This window comes from Podarcis muralis, chromosome W (genome assembly GCF_964188315.1).
Source record: "Podarcis muralis chromosome W, rPodMur119.hap1.1, whole genome shotgun sequence".
NCBI classification, from domain to species: Eukaryota; Metazoa; Chordata; class Lepidosauria; order Squamata; family Lacertidae; genus Podarcis; species Podarcis muralis.
The window spans coordinates 196903-209486 of record NC_135674.1 but is presented as its reverse complement, the minus strand read 5'-3'; the positions used below and the strand labels follow the sequence as shown (position 1 = coordinate 209486).

The window sequence follows — 12584 nt, the reverse complement described above, 5'->3', positions numbered from 1 at the left end:
TGGAAGTGGGAACCGTAGTTCTAGGAGCACCTTGGGAACTGTAGTACGTTCAGTGGCGCCATGGGAACGATAGCATGCTCAGGGGCGCCGGAAAGTAGAGACCAATAGGAAAAAGGGAGTTGTAGTTCTCTGAGGCGCCTCCTAGCAAACTACAGTTCCCATGATCCATCTCGAACGCGGTGCTGTGGGAACCTTAGTTTTCGCCGGGCGCCTCTCCTTCCAAGCAACTCCCAGAGTTCCCTGGGCAAGAAGGCGCCCTTTTGGGAACTGTAGTTTCCGGCAGACGATGGGGGCGAAGGGGCGCCCGGGATCCGGGTTCGAATCCTGGACCAGATGATCGAAAGGAAGCCTTGGCGCCCGGAACGCTACATTTCACGCCAGGCGCCGGGTGCGAATTTTTATTTTATTGGAGGAAATGAAATAAATCAGTAGCCGTCGTCCGACCAGGTGACTTGGTAGTCGGGGAAAGCGGCGCCCAGTTTTTCGGTGGCGACCGAATGCGGCGCCCGGCCGAAGCCCTGAAAGATAATTAGTAATAATTAGTAATAATTAATCGTCATCATCATAAATATTAATGACTATAAAATGATACTAATAATATAGTGTCATTTAATTGTGTAAAATGCAGGAAGAAGAATCACAGGAATGATGGGAATTGTAGTTTCCCCCGCTGTTTGGGACTACAGCTCCCATGTTCCCTAGCTAGCCAGACGAGCAGTCAGGGATGATGGGAATTGTAGTTTTCCTCCACCTCTTTGGGAGTACAACTCCCATGATCCCTTGCTAGCGGAAAAAACTACAATTCCCATCATCCCTGACGGCTGGTCCTGCTAGCTAGGGATCATGGGAATTGTAGTTTTTTCCAGCTGTTTGGAACTACAATTCCCATGATACCTAGCTGGTGGGAACACAGCGGGAAAACTACCATTCCCATCATCCCTGAACGCTGGTCCGGCTAGTGAGGGATCATGGGAATTGTAGTTTTTTCAGCTCTTTGGGACTACAACTCCCATAATCCCTAGCTAGCTGGACCAGAGATCAGGGATAATGGGAATCGTTTTCTCCAGCTCTTTGGGACTACAGTTCCCATGCTCCTTAGCTAACAGGACTAGCAGCTAGGGATGATGGGAATTGTAGTTTTCCCCCATCTGTTTGGGACTACAGCTCCCATGATCCCTTGCTAGCCGGACCAGCGGTCAGGGATGATGGGAACTGTAGTTTTCCCCAGCTGTTTGGGACTACAACTCCCATGATGCCTTGCTGGGCGCACCCAGTCGTCAGGAATGATGGGAATTGTAGTTTTCCCCGCTGTCTCCCTGCTAGCAAGCGATCATGGGAGCTGTACTCCCAAACAGAGGGAAAAACTACCATTCCCATAATCCCTTGCTAGCCGACCCAGCTGTCAGGGATGATGGGAATTGTAGTTTTTACCCGATGTTTGGGACTACAACTCCCATGATCCTTAGCTAGCTGGACCAGCGGCCAGGGATGATGGGAACTGTAGTTTTCCCCAGCTGTTTGGGACTACAACTCCCATGATCCCTAGCTAGCGGGAAAAACTACCATTCCCATCATCCCTGACCGCTGGTCCGGCTAGTGAGGGATCGTGGGAATTGTAGTCTTTTCCAGCTGTTTAGAACTACAACTCCCATGATCCCTCGCTAACCGGACCAGCGGTCAGGGATGATGGGAACTGTAGTTTCCCCCAGCTGTTTGGGACTAAAACTCCCATGATGCCTTGCTAGGCGCACCCAGTCGTCAGGAATGATGGGAACTGTAGTTTCCCCCAGCTGTTTGGGACTACAGCTCCCACGATCCTTTGCTAGCCGGCCCAGCTGTCAGGGATGATGGGAATTGTAGTTTTCCCCAGCTGTTTAGAACTACAACTTCCACGATCCATCGCTAGTGGAAAACAGCAGGGGAAACTACAATTCCCATGATCCTTTGCTAGCCGGACCGGCGCTCAGGGATGATGGGAATTGTAGTTTTACCCGCTGTTTGGGACTACAACTCTTATTATCCCTCGCTAGCTGGACAGGGATGATGGGAATGGTAGTTTTTACCCAATGTTTGGGACTACAACTCCCATGATCCTTAGCTAGCTGGACCAGCGGCCAGGGATGATGGGAACTGTAGTTTTCCCTAGCTGTTTGGGACTACAACTCCCATGATGCCTTGCTAGGCGCACCCAGTCGTCAGGAATGATGGGAACTGTAGTTTCCCCCAGCTGTTTGGGACTACAGCTCCCACGATCCTTTGGTAGCCGGCCCAGCTGTCAGGGATGATGGGAATTGTAGTTTTACCCGCTGTTTGGGACTACAACTCTTATTATCCCTCGCTAGCTGGACAGGGATGATGGGAATGGTAGTTTTTACCCAATGTTTGGGACTACAACTCCCATGATGCCTTGCTAGGCGCACCCAGCGGCCAGGGATGATGGGAACTGTAGTTTTCCCTAGCTGTTTGGGACTACAACTCCCATGATCCCTTGCTAGCCGGCCCAGCTGTCAGGGATGATGGGAATTGTAGTTTTCCCCCAGCTGTTTAGAACTACAACTTCCACGATCCATCGCTAGTGGAAAACAGCAGGGGAAACTACAATTCCCATGATCCTTTGCTAGCCGGCCCAGCGCTCAGGGATGATGGGAATTGTAGTCCCCAACACCGCTCTAGGATGGAGAGTCGCTCACCACGGAGTAGCCATAGACGTGGATCTTGCGGGATCCGCTCTGGCGGGAGATCCGCCCGCCGCCCAGACACTCGCACTCGAACCCGAGCCGGGAGAGATCCTCCGAGACGCGATCATAGATGTCGGCTGGAAGGGAAATAATAATAATAATAATAATAATTAATAACTACTTCTACTACTAATAATAACAATCGTCCAATCGGAACCCGCTCCCGTCGTTCTCTCCCCGCCTTCAATATCCACGTGCCTATGCCTCCCCAATCGGAACCCGCATCTGGGGTTCTAGCCCCGCCTTCTCTGTCCAAGTGACTACGTCTCACCCAATCAAAAGTCGCTACCTGAGATCCATCCCGCCTTCACTTTCCACTGCGCCTCACCCAATCGGAACCCACAACCGGCGTTCTCTCCCCGCCTCGCCCAATCGAAAGCCACAACCGGCGCCCTCTCCCCACCTCCACTATATAACGTCCCTGCGCCTCACCCAATCAGAAGTCGCAACCGCCTCAACTACCCCCAAGCGTACGCTTCGTCCAATCGGAACCCGCCACCGTCGTTCTCTCCCCGCCTTCACTTCACATGCCTGCGCCTCGCCCAATCAGAACCGGCAAGCGGCGTTCTCTTCCCGCCTCGCCCAATCGTAACCCGGAACCGGCGTTCTCTCCCCGCCTGCACTGTCCACTTGCCTGCGCCTTGCCCAATCGGAACCCGCAACCGGCATTCCATCCCCGCTTCGCCCAATAGGAACCCGCCACAGTCGTTCTCTCCCCGCCTCCACTGTTGACGTGCGTGCGCCTCGCCCAATCAGAATTCTCCCCCGGCATTTTCGCCCGCACCCGGCGTCCCCTCACCGTGATATTCGGCCCAGGCGTAGCCGCGCACGACGTCCTTCCCCGGCCCGGCGCCCGGCGTCGTGACGCGGATGAGGACGTACTTGAAGACGCCGTCGGCCTCGTCGATATCCACGTCGGGAACCCGCTTCAAGTCTCCGTCCGCCATTGCTGCGCTTTCTGAGGAGAAATGAGGAGCGCGAACGGCCCAGCCAATCAGCGCCCGCGTTCAAAGGCGCGGGGCCAATGGCGGCTCGGCTGCTGCTGAAGCCCCACCCCTGGGGCGGGGGTTACGTCAATGACAGGTAGGCTCAGCCAATGGGCGCGTCGGTTCTTCCCGGCGTGCCCAAACGTGCGTCTGACGCCGAGCAGGGGGCGGGATTAGGTTATTTGACAGGCGCCTCGGCCAATGGGCGCGTCGCATCTATCAAGCGCGGCGTATCGTGCGTCTGATGCCGCGGAGGGGGCGGGATTAGGTTAATTGATAGGCGCCTCATCCAATCGGCGCGCCGACAGCCACCAAATCGCTTGAAAGGCGTCCTGAGCGAACTACAATCCCCATGAGGATTTGCGTCCAGGCTTAGCAGGGGAATGGCAATGCCAGGCTCCAGGTGCACCTTGGGAACTGTAGTTTTCAGGACCCAAGGAGGCGCCTTCTTCCCAGGCAGTGCTAGAATTCCCATCACAAAGGGAGAATCCACTCTCTGGGTTGGAGGGGGGAGGCCGGCGCCGGGTGCGAAATTTTATTTAATAATAATAAATAATAGTGGACCAGGCTTCTCCCCCTCCGCCCCCCACAAGTGGACCAGGCTTCTCCCCACAAGTGGACCAGGCTGCTCCCCACAAGTGGACCAGGCTACTCCCCACAAGTGAAGCAGGCTGCTCCCCCTCCGCCCCCCACAAGTGGACCAGGCTGCTCCCCCTCTGACCCCATAAGTGGATCAGGCTGCTCCCCCCAAGTAAACCAGGCTGCTCCCCACACGTGGACCAGGCTCCTCCCCCTCTGCTCCCCACAAGTAAACCAGGCTGCTCCCCCCAAGTGAATCAGGCTGACCCCCCCAAGTAAACCAGGCTGCTCCCCACAAGTGGACCAGGCTCCTCCCCACAAGTGGACCAGGCTGCTCCCCCCAAGTGAATCAGGCTGACCCCCCAAGTAAACCAGGCTTCTCCCCACAAGTGGACCAGGCTCCTCCCCACAAGTAAACCAGGCTGCTCCCCCCAAGTGAATCAGGCTGACCCCCCAAGTAAACCAGGCTTCTCCGCACAAGTGGACCAGGCTACTCCCCACAAGTGAAGCAGGCTGCTCCCCCTCCGCCCCCCACAAGTGGACCAGGCTGCTCCCCCTCTGACCCCATAAGTGGATCAGGCTGCTCCCCTCAAGTAAACCAGGCTGCTCCCCACAAGTGGACCAGGCTCCTCCCCACAAGTGGACCAGGCTGCTCCCCCCAAGTGAATCAGGCTGACCCCCCAAGTAAACCAGGCTGCTCCCCACAAGTGGACCAGGCTCCTCCCCACAAGTAAACCAGGCTGCTCCCCCCAAGTGAATCAGGCTGACCCCCCAAGTAAACCAGGCTGCTCCCCACAAGTGGACCAGGCTCCTCCCCACAAGTAAACCAGGCTGCTCCCCCCAAGTGAATCAGGCTGACCCCCCCAAGTAAACCAGGCTGCTCCCCACAAGTGGACCAGGCTCCTCCCCACAAGTAAACCAGGCTGCTCCCCCCAAGTGAATCAGGCTGACCCCCCAAGTAAACCAGGCTGCTCCCCACAAGTGGACCAGGCTCCTCCCCACAAGTAAACCAGGCTGCTCCCCCCAAGTGAATCAGGCTGACCCCCCCAAGTAAACCAGGCTGCTCCCCACAAGTGGACCAGGCTCCTCCCCACAAGTAAACCAGGCTGCTCCCCCCAAGTGAATCAGGCTGACCCCCCAAGTAAACCAGGCTGCTCCCCACAAGTGGACCAGGCTCCTCCCCACAAGTAAACCAGGCTGCTCCCCCCAAGTGAATCAGTCTGACCCCCCCAAGTAAACCAGGCTGCTCCCCACAAGTGGACCAGGCTCCTCCCCACAAGTAAACCAGGTTGCTCCCCACAAGTGGACCAGGCTCCTCCCCACAAGTGGACCAGGCTGCTCCCCCCAAGTAAACCAGGCTGCTCCCCACAAGTGGACCAGGCTCCTCCCCACAAGTGGACCAGGCTGCTCCCCCCAAGTGAATCAGGCTGACCCCCCAAGTAAACCAGGCTGCTCCCCACAAGTGGACCAGGCTCCTCCCCACAAGTAAACCAGGCTGCTCCCCCCAAGTGAATCAGGCTGACCCCCCAAGTAAACCAGGCTGCTCCCCACAAGTGGACCAGGCTCCTCCCCCCAAGTAAACCAGGCTGCTCCCCACAAGTGGACCAGGCTCCTCCCCACAAGTGGACCAGGCTGCTCCCCCCAAGTAAACCAGGCAGCTCCCCCTCTGCACCCCACAAGTGGACCAGGCTCCTCCCCCTCTGACCCCATAAGTGGATCAGGCTGCTCCCCCCAAGTAAACCAGGCTGCTCCCCACAAGTGGACCAGGCTCCTCCCCCTCTGCTCCCCACAAGTGGACCAGGCTGCTCCCCCCAAGTAGACCAGGCTTCTCCCCACAAGTGGACCAGGCTTCTCCCCCCAAGTAGACTAGCCTGCCCCCTTCTGCCCCCCACAATTGGGCCAGGCTGCTCCCCATAAGTGGACGAGTCTCCCCCCCCCCCCCATAGCCATTTCCCAGCCGCGGCCCCTTTAAGGCGCCCTTTCTCCCTTCCGCCACACGGTGCCGCTGCGGAGCCGGCAACGCTTCCTCCACTGCGGCTGCGCGGAGCCAACAGGCCAGGCGACACCGGGCGCTTCGGACGGCTCCAAATCGCCCTGACATCGCAGGGGGGAATTGGAAGAGACCATCGCCCTTTCCCTCCTGTCCGGTGGGGGGGGAAGCGCCTGGACCGATGGTCGCGACGATTCCCGGGGAAGGGGGGGATCTCCGGTTTCCTCCCCCTCCTCCTGGAAGTGGGTCCTGCCAAGGTGACGTCAGGCCAACGGTTGGAACCCCCCAAACCCCACCCCACCCCCGCCAGCAGAGCCGGATGGTTTGGCTCGGCTGCCAACGGGCGGGCGGCGGGCGAGACCATTTGCGGAAATAGGGGGGAAGGATGGTCCAATTGGGGGCAGAGGGGAGCAGAATGGTCCATTTGTGGGGTGCAGAGGGGGAGCAGCCTGGTCCACTTATGGGGAGCAGCCTGGTCCACTTGTGGGGGGCAGAGGGGGAGCAGAATAGTCCACTTATGGGGAGAAGCCTGGCCCAGTTGTGGGGAGCAGAAGGGGATCAGCCTGGTCCACTTGTGGGGCGCAACGTGGTCCATTTTTGGGGCACAGCCTGGACCACTTGTGGGGTGCAGAGGTGGAGCAGCCTGGTCCATTTTTGGGGCACAGCCTGGTCCACTTGTGGGGTGCAGAGGGGGAGCAGCCTGGTCCACTTATGGGGAGCAGCTTGGTCCATTTGTGGGGTGCAGAGGGGGTGCAGCGTGGTCCACATGTGGGGCGAAGTCTGGTCCATTTTTGGGGCACAGCCTGGACCACTTGTGGGGGGCAGAGGGGAAGCAGCCTGGTCCACTTGTGGGGAGTTGCTCTTCTGACTATTATAACCAAAGCTTGCCCCTGAGCATGCGCAGAGTGCCTTTGCCTCCCCCCACCGCTGACCCTTCCCTTCTCCTCTTTCGAACTCTAGGCCCCTCGCCTGACGCCCCGGGGAGCAGCATGGAGCGCCAGCCCCACGCCCAGCGACGCCTGCCGGGCCAGGTAAGAGGCCCACCTTCTGCTGCTAGATATCTAGTGGCAGGGAGTTCCCCAGGTTGCGTCTCCAGCAAGGTGCTGGGAATTGTAGTTTCATCCATTGGCTGAATTCCATGGGGAATTCTGGGAATGGCAGCTCTCCGGGTGCCGGCAAACTACAGTTCCCAGAGCTAGGGATCATGGGAGTTGTAGTCCCAAACAGCTGGAAAAAACTACAATTCCCATCCTCCCAGACCGCTGGTCCGGCGAGCTGGGGATCATGGGAATTGTAGTTTTCCCAACTGTTTGGGACTATAACTCCCATGATCCCTAGCTAGCCAGACCAGCGGTCAGGGAGGATGGGAATGCTAGTTTCCCCCACTAGCTAGGATGATGGGAATTGTAGTTTTCCCGCTAGCTAGGCATCGTGGGAGCTGTAGTCCCAAAGAGCTAGGGGAAAAAAACTACAATTCCCATCATCCCTGATCTCTGGTCTGTTTAGCTAGGGATCGTGGGAGTTGTAGTCCCAAAGAGCTGGGAAAAAACTACAATTCCCATCATCCGTGACCGCCGGTCCAGCTAGCTAGGGATCATGGGAATTGTAGTCCCATAGAGCTGGGACATTGGGAATTGTAGTTTTTATGGGAATTGTAGTTTTTTCCAGCTCTTTGGGACTACAACTCCCACGATCCCTAGCTAGCGGGAAAACAACGGGGGAAACTACAATTCCCATCACCCCAGACTGCTGGTCCGGCTAGCTAGGGATCATGGGAGTTGTAGTCACATAGAGCTGGGACATTGGGAATTGTAGTTTTTTATGGGAATTGTAGTTTGTTTTCCAGCTCTTTGGGACTACAACTCCCCTGACTGCTGGTCCGGCTAGCTAGGGATCATGGGAGTTGTAGTCCCAAAGCGCTGGAAAAAACTACGATTCCCAAGCTAGCGATCCTGGGAACTGTAGTTCCCCCCCGCCCCTTGACGCCCCTCCCTCTCCCCCGCAGGATCCGCACTGAGGGCGGCGCGGCGCCCGGCCCGCCCTTCTGAAGATGACCCGCACCCACCCGCCGGACCTCCTGCGCCACGTCCAGACGGCGCCGCCGTTCCCCTGCGCCATGTCGGCGGCGCCCCAGCCCTTCCACAAGCGCCACTGCCGCAGCTTCGACTTCCTGGAGTGGCTGGACGACGAGCCGCCAGCGCCCGGCCCCCGGCGCGGGCGCGAGGCACCCCGAGACCCGGCGCCCCGGGCGCGCTCCAAAAGCGCTGGGCGCCACGCCAACGAGCTGCACCCGGTCAAGCTCCAGCCCCAGCGCAGCCGCATCTCCCCCTTCCAGGGCGCCCAGCACGGCGCCAACGCGCCGCCCGCCAACGCCCCGCGCCGGCGCCTGGACATCAAGCCCGACCCGCCGCCGCGCTACGTCTCCCCGGCAAGGAGCGGCCTGACCGTGCCTGGCGCCTGGCGCCCCTCCCGCACCCCCACGCCCAGCGACACCTACGAGGACCGGGCGCCGGGAGAGGCCTACGACCCGAACCCGCAACCGGCGCCCCTCCAGGTCTTCTACGCCGGCGACGGAGGATACGCGCCGCCGCCGCCGCGCCCGGTCCGGAACTACGTTTCCCCGTTCCTGGACGCCCACCCTGTCCGGGAGGCGCCCAGCCGGACGAACTACATTTCCCCGTTTTACGGCGCCGTGCCAATGTTTGACGGCGCCGTGCCAACGTTCGAGGGCGCCGCGCCTCCCTTTTACGGCGCCACCCCACCGGGCGCCGCACCCCCCTTTTATGGCGCCGCGCCACCGGGCGCCGCTCCGCCCTTCGACGGCGTCGCGCCCGTCCAGGCGCCGGTCTCACGGACATACCCTCACCCGTACGGCGCCTGGCGCCCGGTGGCGGCGCCCTACCAGACCTGGCAGGTCGGGTGCTACCCACCGGGCGCCGCCCAATCGCCCTGGCAGACGCCGCGGCTGGGAACCGAAGCGCGCAGCCACTCCAAGTCGTGGGACGACATCCTGGCGCCGCGCGGGCGCCCTGACCAGCCGCTGTGGCGTGGGCGCAGCTACGAGAACATTCTAGCGCGCCACCAGGCGCCGCCGGCCCTCTCGCCCGACACTCGGCGCCCGGCGCCCGTGGTGGTGACGCTCTCCAGCTCCCCCAAGCGCTACGCCGCCCTCTCCCTCTCGGAGAACTCCCTTCTGGAAAAACCGGGCGCCGCCGGGCGCGGCGCCTGGTTCGTGACGCCGGAGATCACCATCACCGACAACGAGATCACCGGGCGCCCGGCGCCGGCGCGCCAACGCAGCCTGGAACAACTGGACCAGCTCATCACGGACCTGGTGATCGACTACAAACCGGGCGCCGACCCCGAGCGCCCGGCGGAGACGCCGGGCGCCAGTTCCCCGGACGCCAGCACCGACGAGGACGACGTCATGTGCTCCAACGCCCGCTGCGGGCGCACGGAAACGATGTTTCACGCCTGCCTCTACTTCAAGTCCTGCCACAGCTGCCGCACCCTCTACTGCTCGCGCCACTGCCGGCGCCAGGACTGGCGCCGCCACAAGGAGCGCTGCGCCGCCGGCCGCGCCGCCAGCGCCTGCCGCAACGCGCTACGTTTCTCCCGGGAGGACGCGGCGGCGCACCGGGCCTTCTCCCGCCTGGCGCGCGTCGGCTTCCTCTCCCGCGGGCGCGGCGTCCTCTTCCTCGGCTTCCCGGGCGCCGGTGCCGCCGAGAACTTTCTCCGCGCCGGACTGGGCGCCCTGGCGGCGGCGCCAACTTACCTCTCCCTCCGCGAAGTGGGCGCCCACGCCGGGAACCTGGGCGCCTACGCCCGGGAGTTGCAGCGCGCCGGGGAGGATTACGACCCGGCAGAGTGCTTTGTGCTGAACGTCACGGTGGCGGCGGGCGAGGGGCACCCAGTCTCGCGCCAGCACGCCAAGGTGGCGCTGGCGGCCTCGGCGCCGGGCGGGGCGGCGCCGGGCGCCGAGATCGAGACACTGATCCTGACGCCGCCGCCGGGCGCCGGGGACCAGGAGGACCGGCGGGCGCGGGAGGTGTGCTTCGTCCACATCCAGCGGGAGCTGCGCGCCCGGGGCGTGGCGCTGCGGCGCGAGTTCCCGGAGGTCTACGGGCGCCTGGTGGCCTTTGTGGAGAGCGGGCGCCGCTTCACGCCCACCACTATCTATCCTGTCGATCGGAGGACGGGGAAGCAGTTCCTGTGCATGATCATGGCGGGATCCGAACCCAGGACCCTGGACTGGGTGGCCAGTCCCAACTTGCTGGATGAGCTGATGTAGCGGAGGAGGCAAGTGGCGGGGAGTTCCGAGGGAAAGGGCGGGAAAATGGGCACCGTTTTGAGGCGGTTTGTGCATGGTTCTGGGTTCAAGTGGCGGGGAGTTCCGACAGACAACAAAAACAGACATGGGAACCGTTTTGATGCGGTTTGCGGACTTTTCTGGGTTCAAGCAGCAGGGAGTTCCAACCGGAAGAACGAAAAACAGACGCGTTTTGCTGCATTTCTTGCGATTTTTCTGTGTTCAAGTGGCAGGGAGTTCCACTGGGAAGAACGGACAAATAACACCAGAAATGGCCTCCGCTTTGCTGCAGTTTGTGGGATGTTTCTGTGTTCAAGTGGCAGGGAGTTCCAAGGGGAGGAACAGGCAAAAAAAGACAGAAATGGCCTCCGTTTTGCTGCAGTTCCTTCAATGTTTCTGTGTTCAAGTGGCAGGGAGTTCCAATGGGGGGAAAACCAGACATGGGCTCCGTTTTGCTGCAGTTGGCACAATGTCTCCGGTTTCAAGTGGCAGGGAGTTCCAACTGGAAGAATGAAAAACGGGCGCCGTTTTGCTGCCGTTTGTGCACTGTTTCTGGCTTGAAGTGGCAGGGAGTTCCACTGGCAAGAACGGACAAAAAAAGACCAGAAATGGGCTGGGTTTTGATGCAGTTTGTGGGATGTTTCTGGCTTCAAGTGGCAGGGAGTTCCACTGGGAAGAACGGACAAAATAACACCAGAAACGCGCGCCGGTATTGCTGCAGTTCGTGCGACCTTTCTTGGTTCACGTGGCAGGGAGTTCCAACAGACTTTTCTGGGTTCGAGTGGCAGGGAGTTCCAACGGAAAGAACGGAAAACGGGTGCCAATTTGCTGCAGTTTGTGCAATGTTTGTGTGTCGAAGTGGCAGGGAGTTCCACCGTCCAGCCTTTGAAATCCCCGCCTTGCCCTCGGAAATCCCCGATTTATCGGCTTCTTTTGGATCGTTATTTTGGATCGTCATTATTCGATAATGATGGAATCGTTGAAATTCAAAAGAATACAGAATAATACAATAGAAGTTCAAAATGAGAGAGAAGTTCAAAGAATTCGGAAATTCAAAATCCTCATCGTGAAACTGGCACGAAAATCGGCCCAAATCGGCTATTTCCTCCCAGAATGCCAAATCTGATCGATATGTTTTATCGATGTTTTCTATTATTAGTATGATGGGTTTTTTTATTATTATTATTATTATTAATTAATTAATTTTATTTATTTATTAATTATTATGATGATGATGATTATTTTTGCACTTTGGAAGGCTGTCGAAAAGGGTACGACGGGCACCTTGAATATCGCATCAGCAAAAAGATACCGTTCCTTTGACGGTTCTGGAAAAGGATCGATATTATTGGTATTATTATTATTATTAATTATTATCATGATCATGATTTTATCCATTACTAATTAATATTATTTAATTAATTTTATAATGAATGCATTTTGATTGCTGTTAGCCGCCCTGAGCCCAGCTTCGGCTGGGGAGGGCGGGATATAAATAAAATTTATTATTATTATTATTATTATTATTATTATTATTATTAGTTGTTGCTAATATTAATAATATTAATTACTGTTGTTATTATTATTTTAATTATTGATGCTATTATTTATTATTAATAATAATATTAATTTATTATTATTATTATTATTATTATTATTATTATTATTATTATCGGAAGGTGATGAGATAACAAACTGTAAAATGGGTGCATCAGACGAAGGAATTGTATGTTGAATGCCAAATCCTGTCAAAATCCTATTTCCCCCCCTTGAGGATTGAGCGGTTTGTAAATGGTGCGGAATAGACTCATGCATTTTTATTCATTGTTATTAATTATTATTGTTTGATGCGACAAGCTGTAAAATGGGTGCGTCGGACGAAGGAATTGTATGTCGAATGCCAAATCCTATTTTTTTGTGTAAATTGTGCGGAAAAAGACGAATGCATGTTCTATTTATTTCCTTAAAGAAAGAGAAATCTC

General features: G+C 57.5%; 2 protein-coding genes across 4 annotated transcripts; one reads left to right on the top strand and one right to left on the bottom strand.

Annotated features, from left to right (window-relative positions):
- Positions 1-384: 384 nt before the first annotated feature.
- LOC144326248 (14 kDa phosphohistidine phosphatase-like) lies at positions 385-3685 on the bottom strand. Its single transcript, XM_077922805.1, has 3 exons — positions 3538-3685; positions 2691-2815; positions 385-518 (listed from the first exon to the last, which is right to left on the bottom strand). Exons 1-3 carry the CDS (start codon positions 3683-3685, stop codon positions 426-428), a joined length of 366 nt encoding a protein of 121 aa, XP_077778931.1. The 3' UTR covers positions 385-425.
- LOC144326247 (apical junction component 1 homolog) lies at positions 3681-11369 on the top strand. 3 transcript variants are annotated; one of them, XM_077922803.1, is made up of 3 exons: positions 3681-3821; positions 7254-7324; positions 8299-11369. In XM_077922803.1, exon 3 carries the CDS (start codon positions 8344-8346, stop codon positions 10582-10584), a length of 2241 nt encoding a protein of 746 aa, XP_077778929.1. In that variant the 5' UTR covers positions 3681-3821; positions 7254-7324; positions 8299-8343; the 3' UTR covers positions 10585-11369. The 3 variants fall into 3 exon arrangements, with proteins under 3 accessions (XP_077778929.1, XP_077778930.1, XP_077778928.1); XM_077922804.1 differs by lacking the exon at positions 3681-3821 and adding an exon at positions 6254-6450; XM_077922802.1 differs by lacking the exon at positions 3681-3821 and adding an exon at positions 6254-6550.
- Positions 11370-12584: the final 1215 nt, after the last annotated feature.

Bases quoted from the DNA above. Each gene is read 5' to 3' on its own strand.
- LOC144326248 (XM_077922805.1), bottom strand. From the start codon at position 3,685: ATGGCGGACGGAGACTTGAAGCGGGTTCCCGACGTGGATATCGACGAG. The intron at 2,816-3,537 runs GTGAGGGGACGC...TTTCCCTTCCAG, and splicing joins CGCCTGGGCCGAATATCACG to CCGACATCTATGATCGCGTC. The intron at 519-2,690 runs GTGAGCGACTCT...ATTATCTTTCAG, and splicing joins ACGTCTATGGCTACTCCGTG to GGCTTCGGCCGGGCGCCGCA.
- LOC144326247 (XM_077922803.1), top strand. From the start codon at position 8,344: ATGACCCGCACCCACCCGCCGGACCTCCTGCGCCACGTCCAGACGGCG.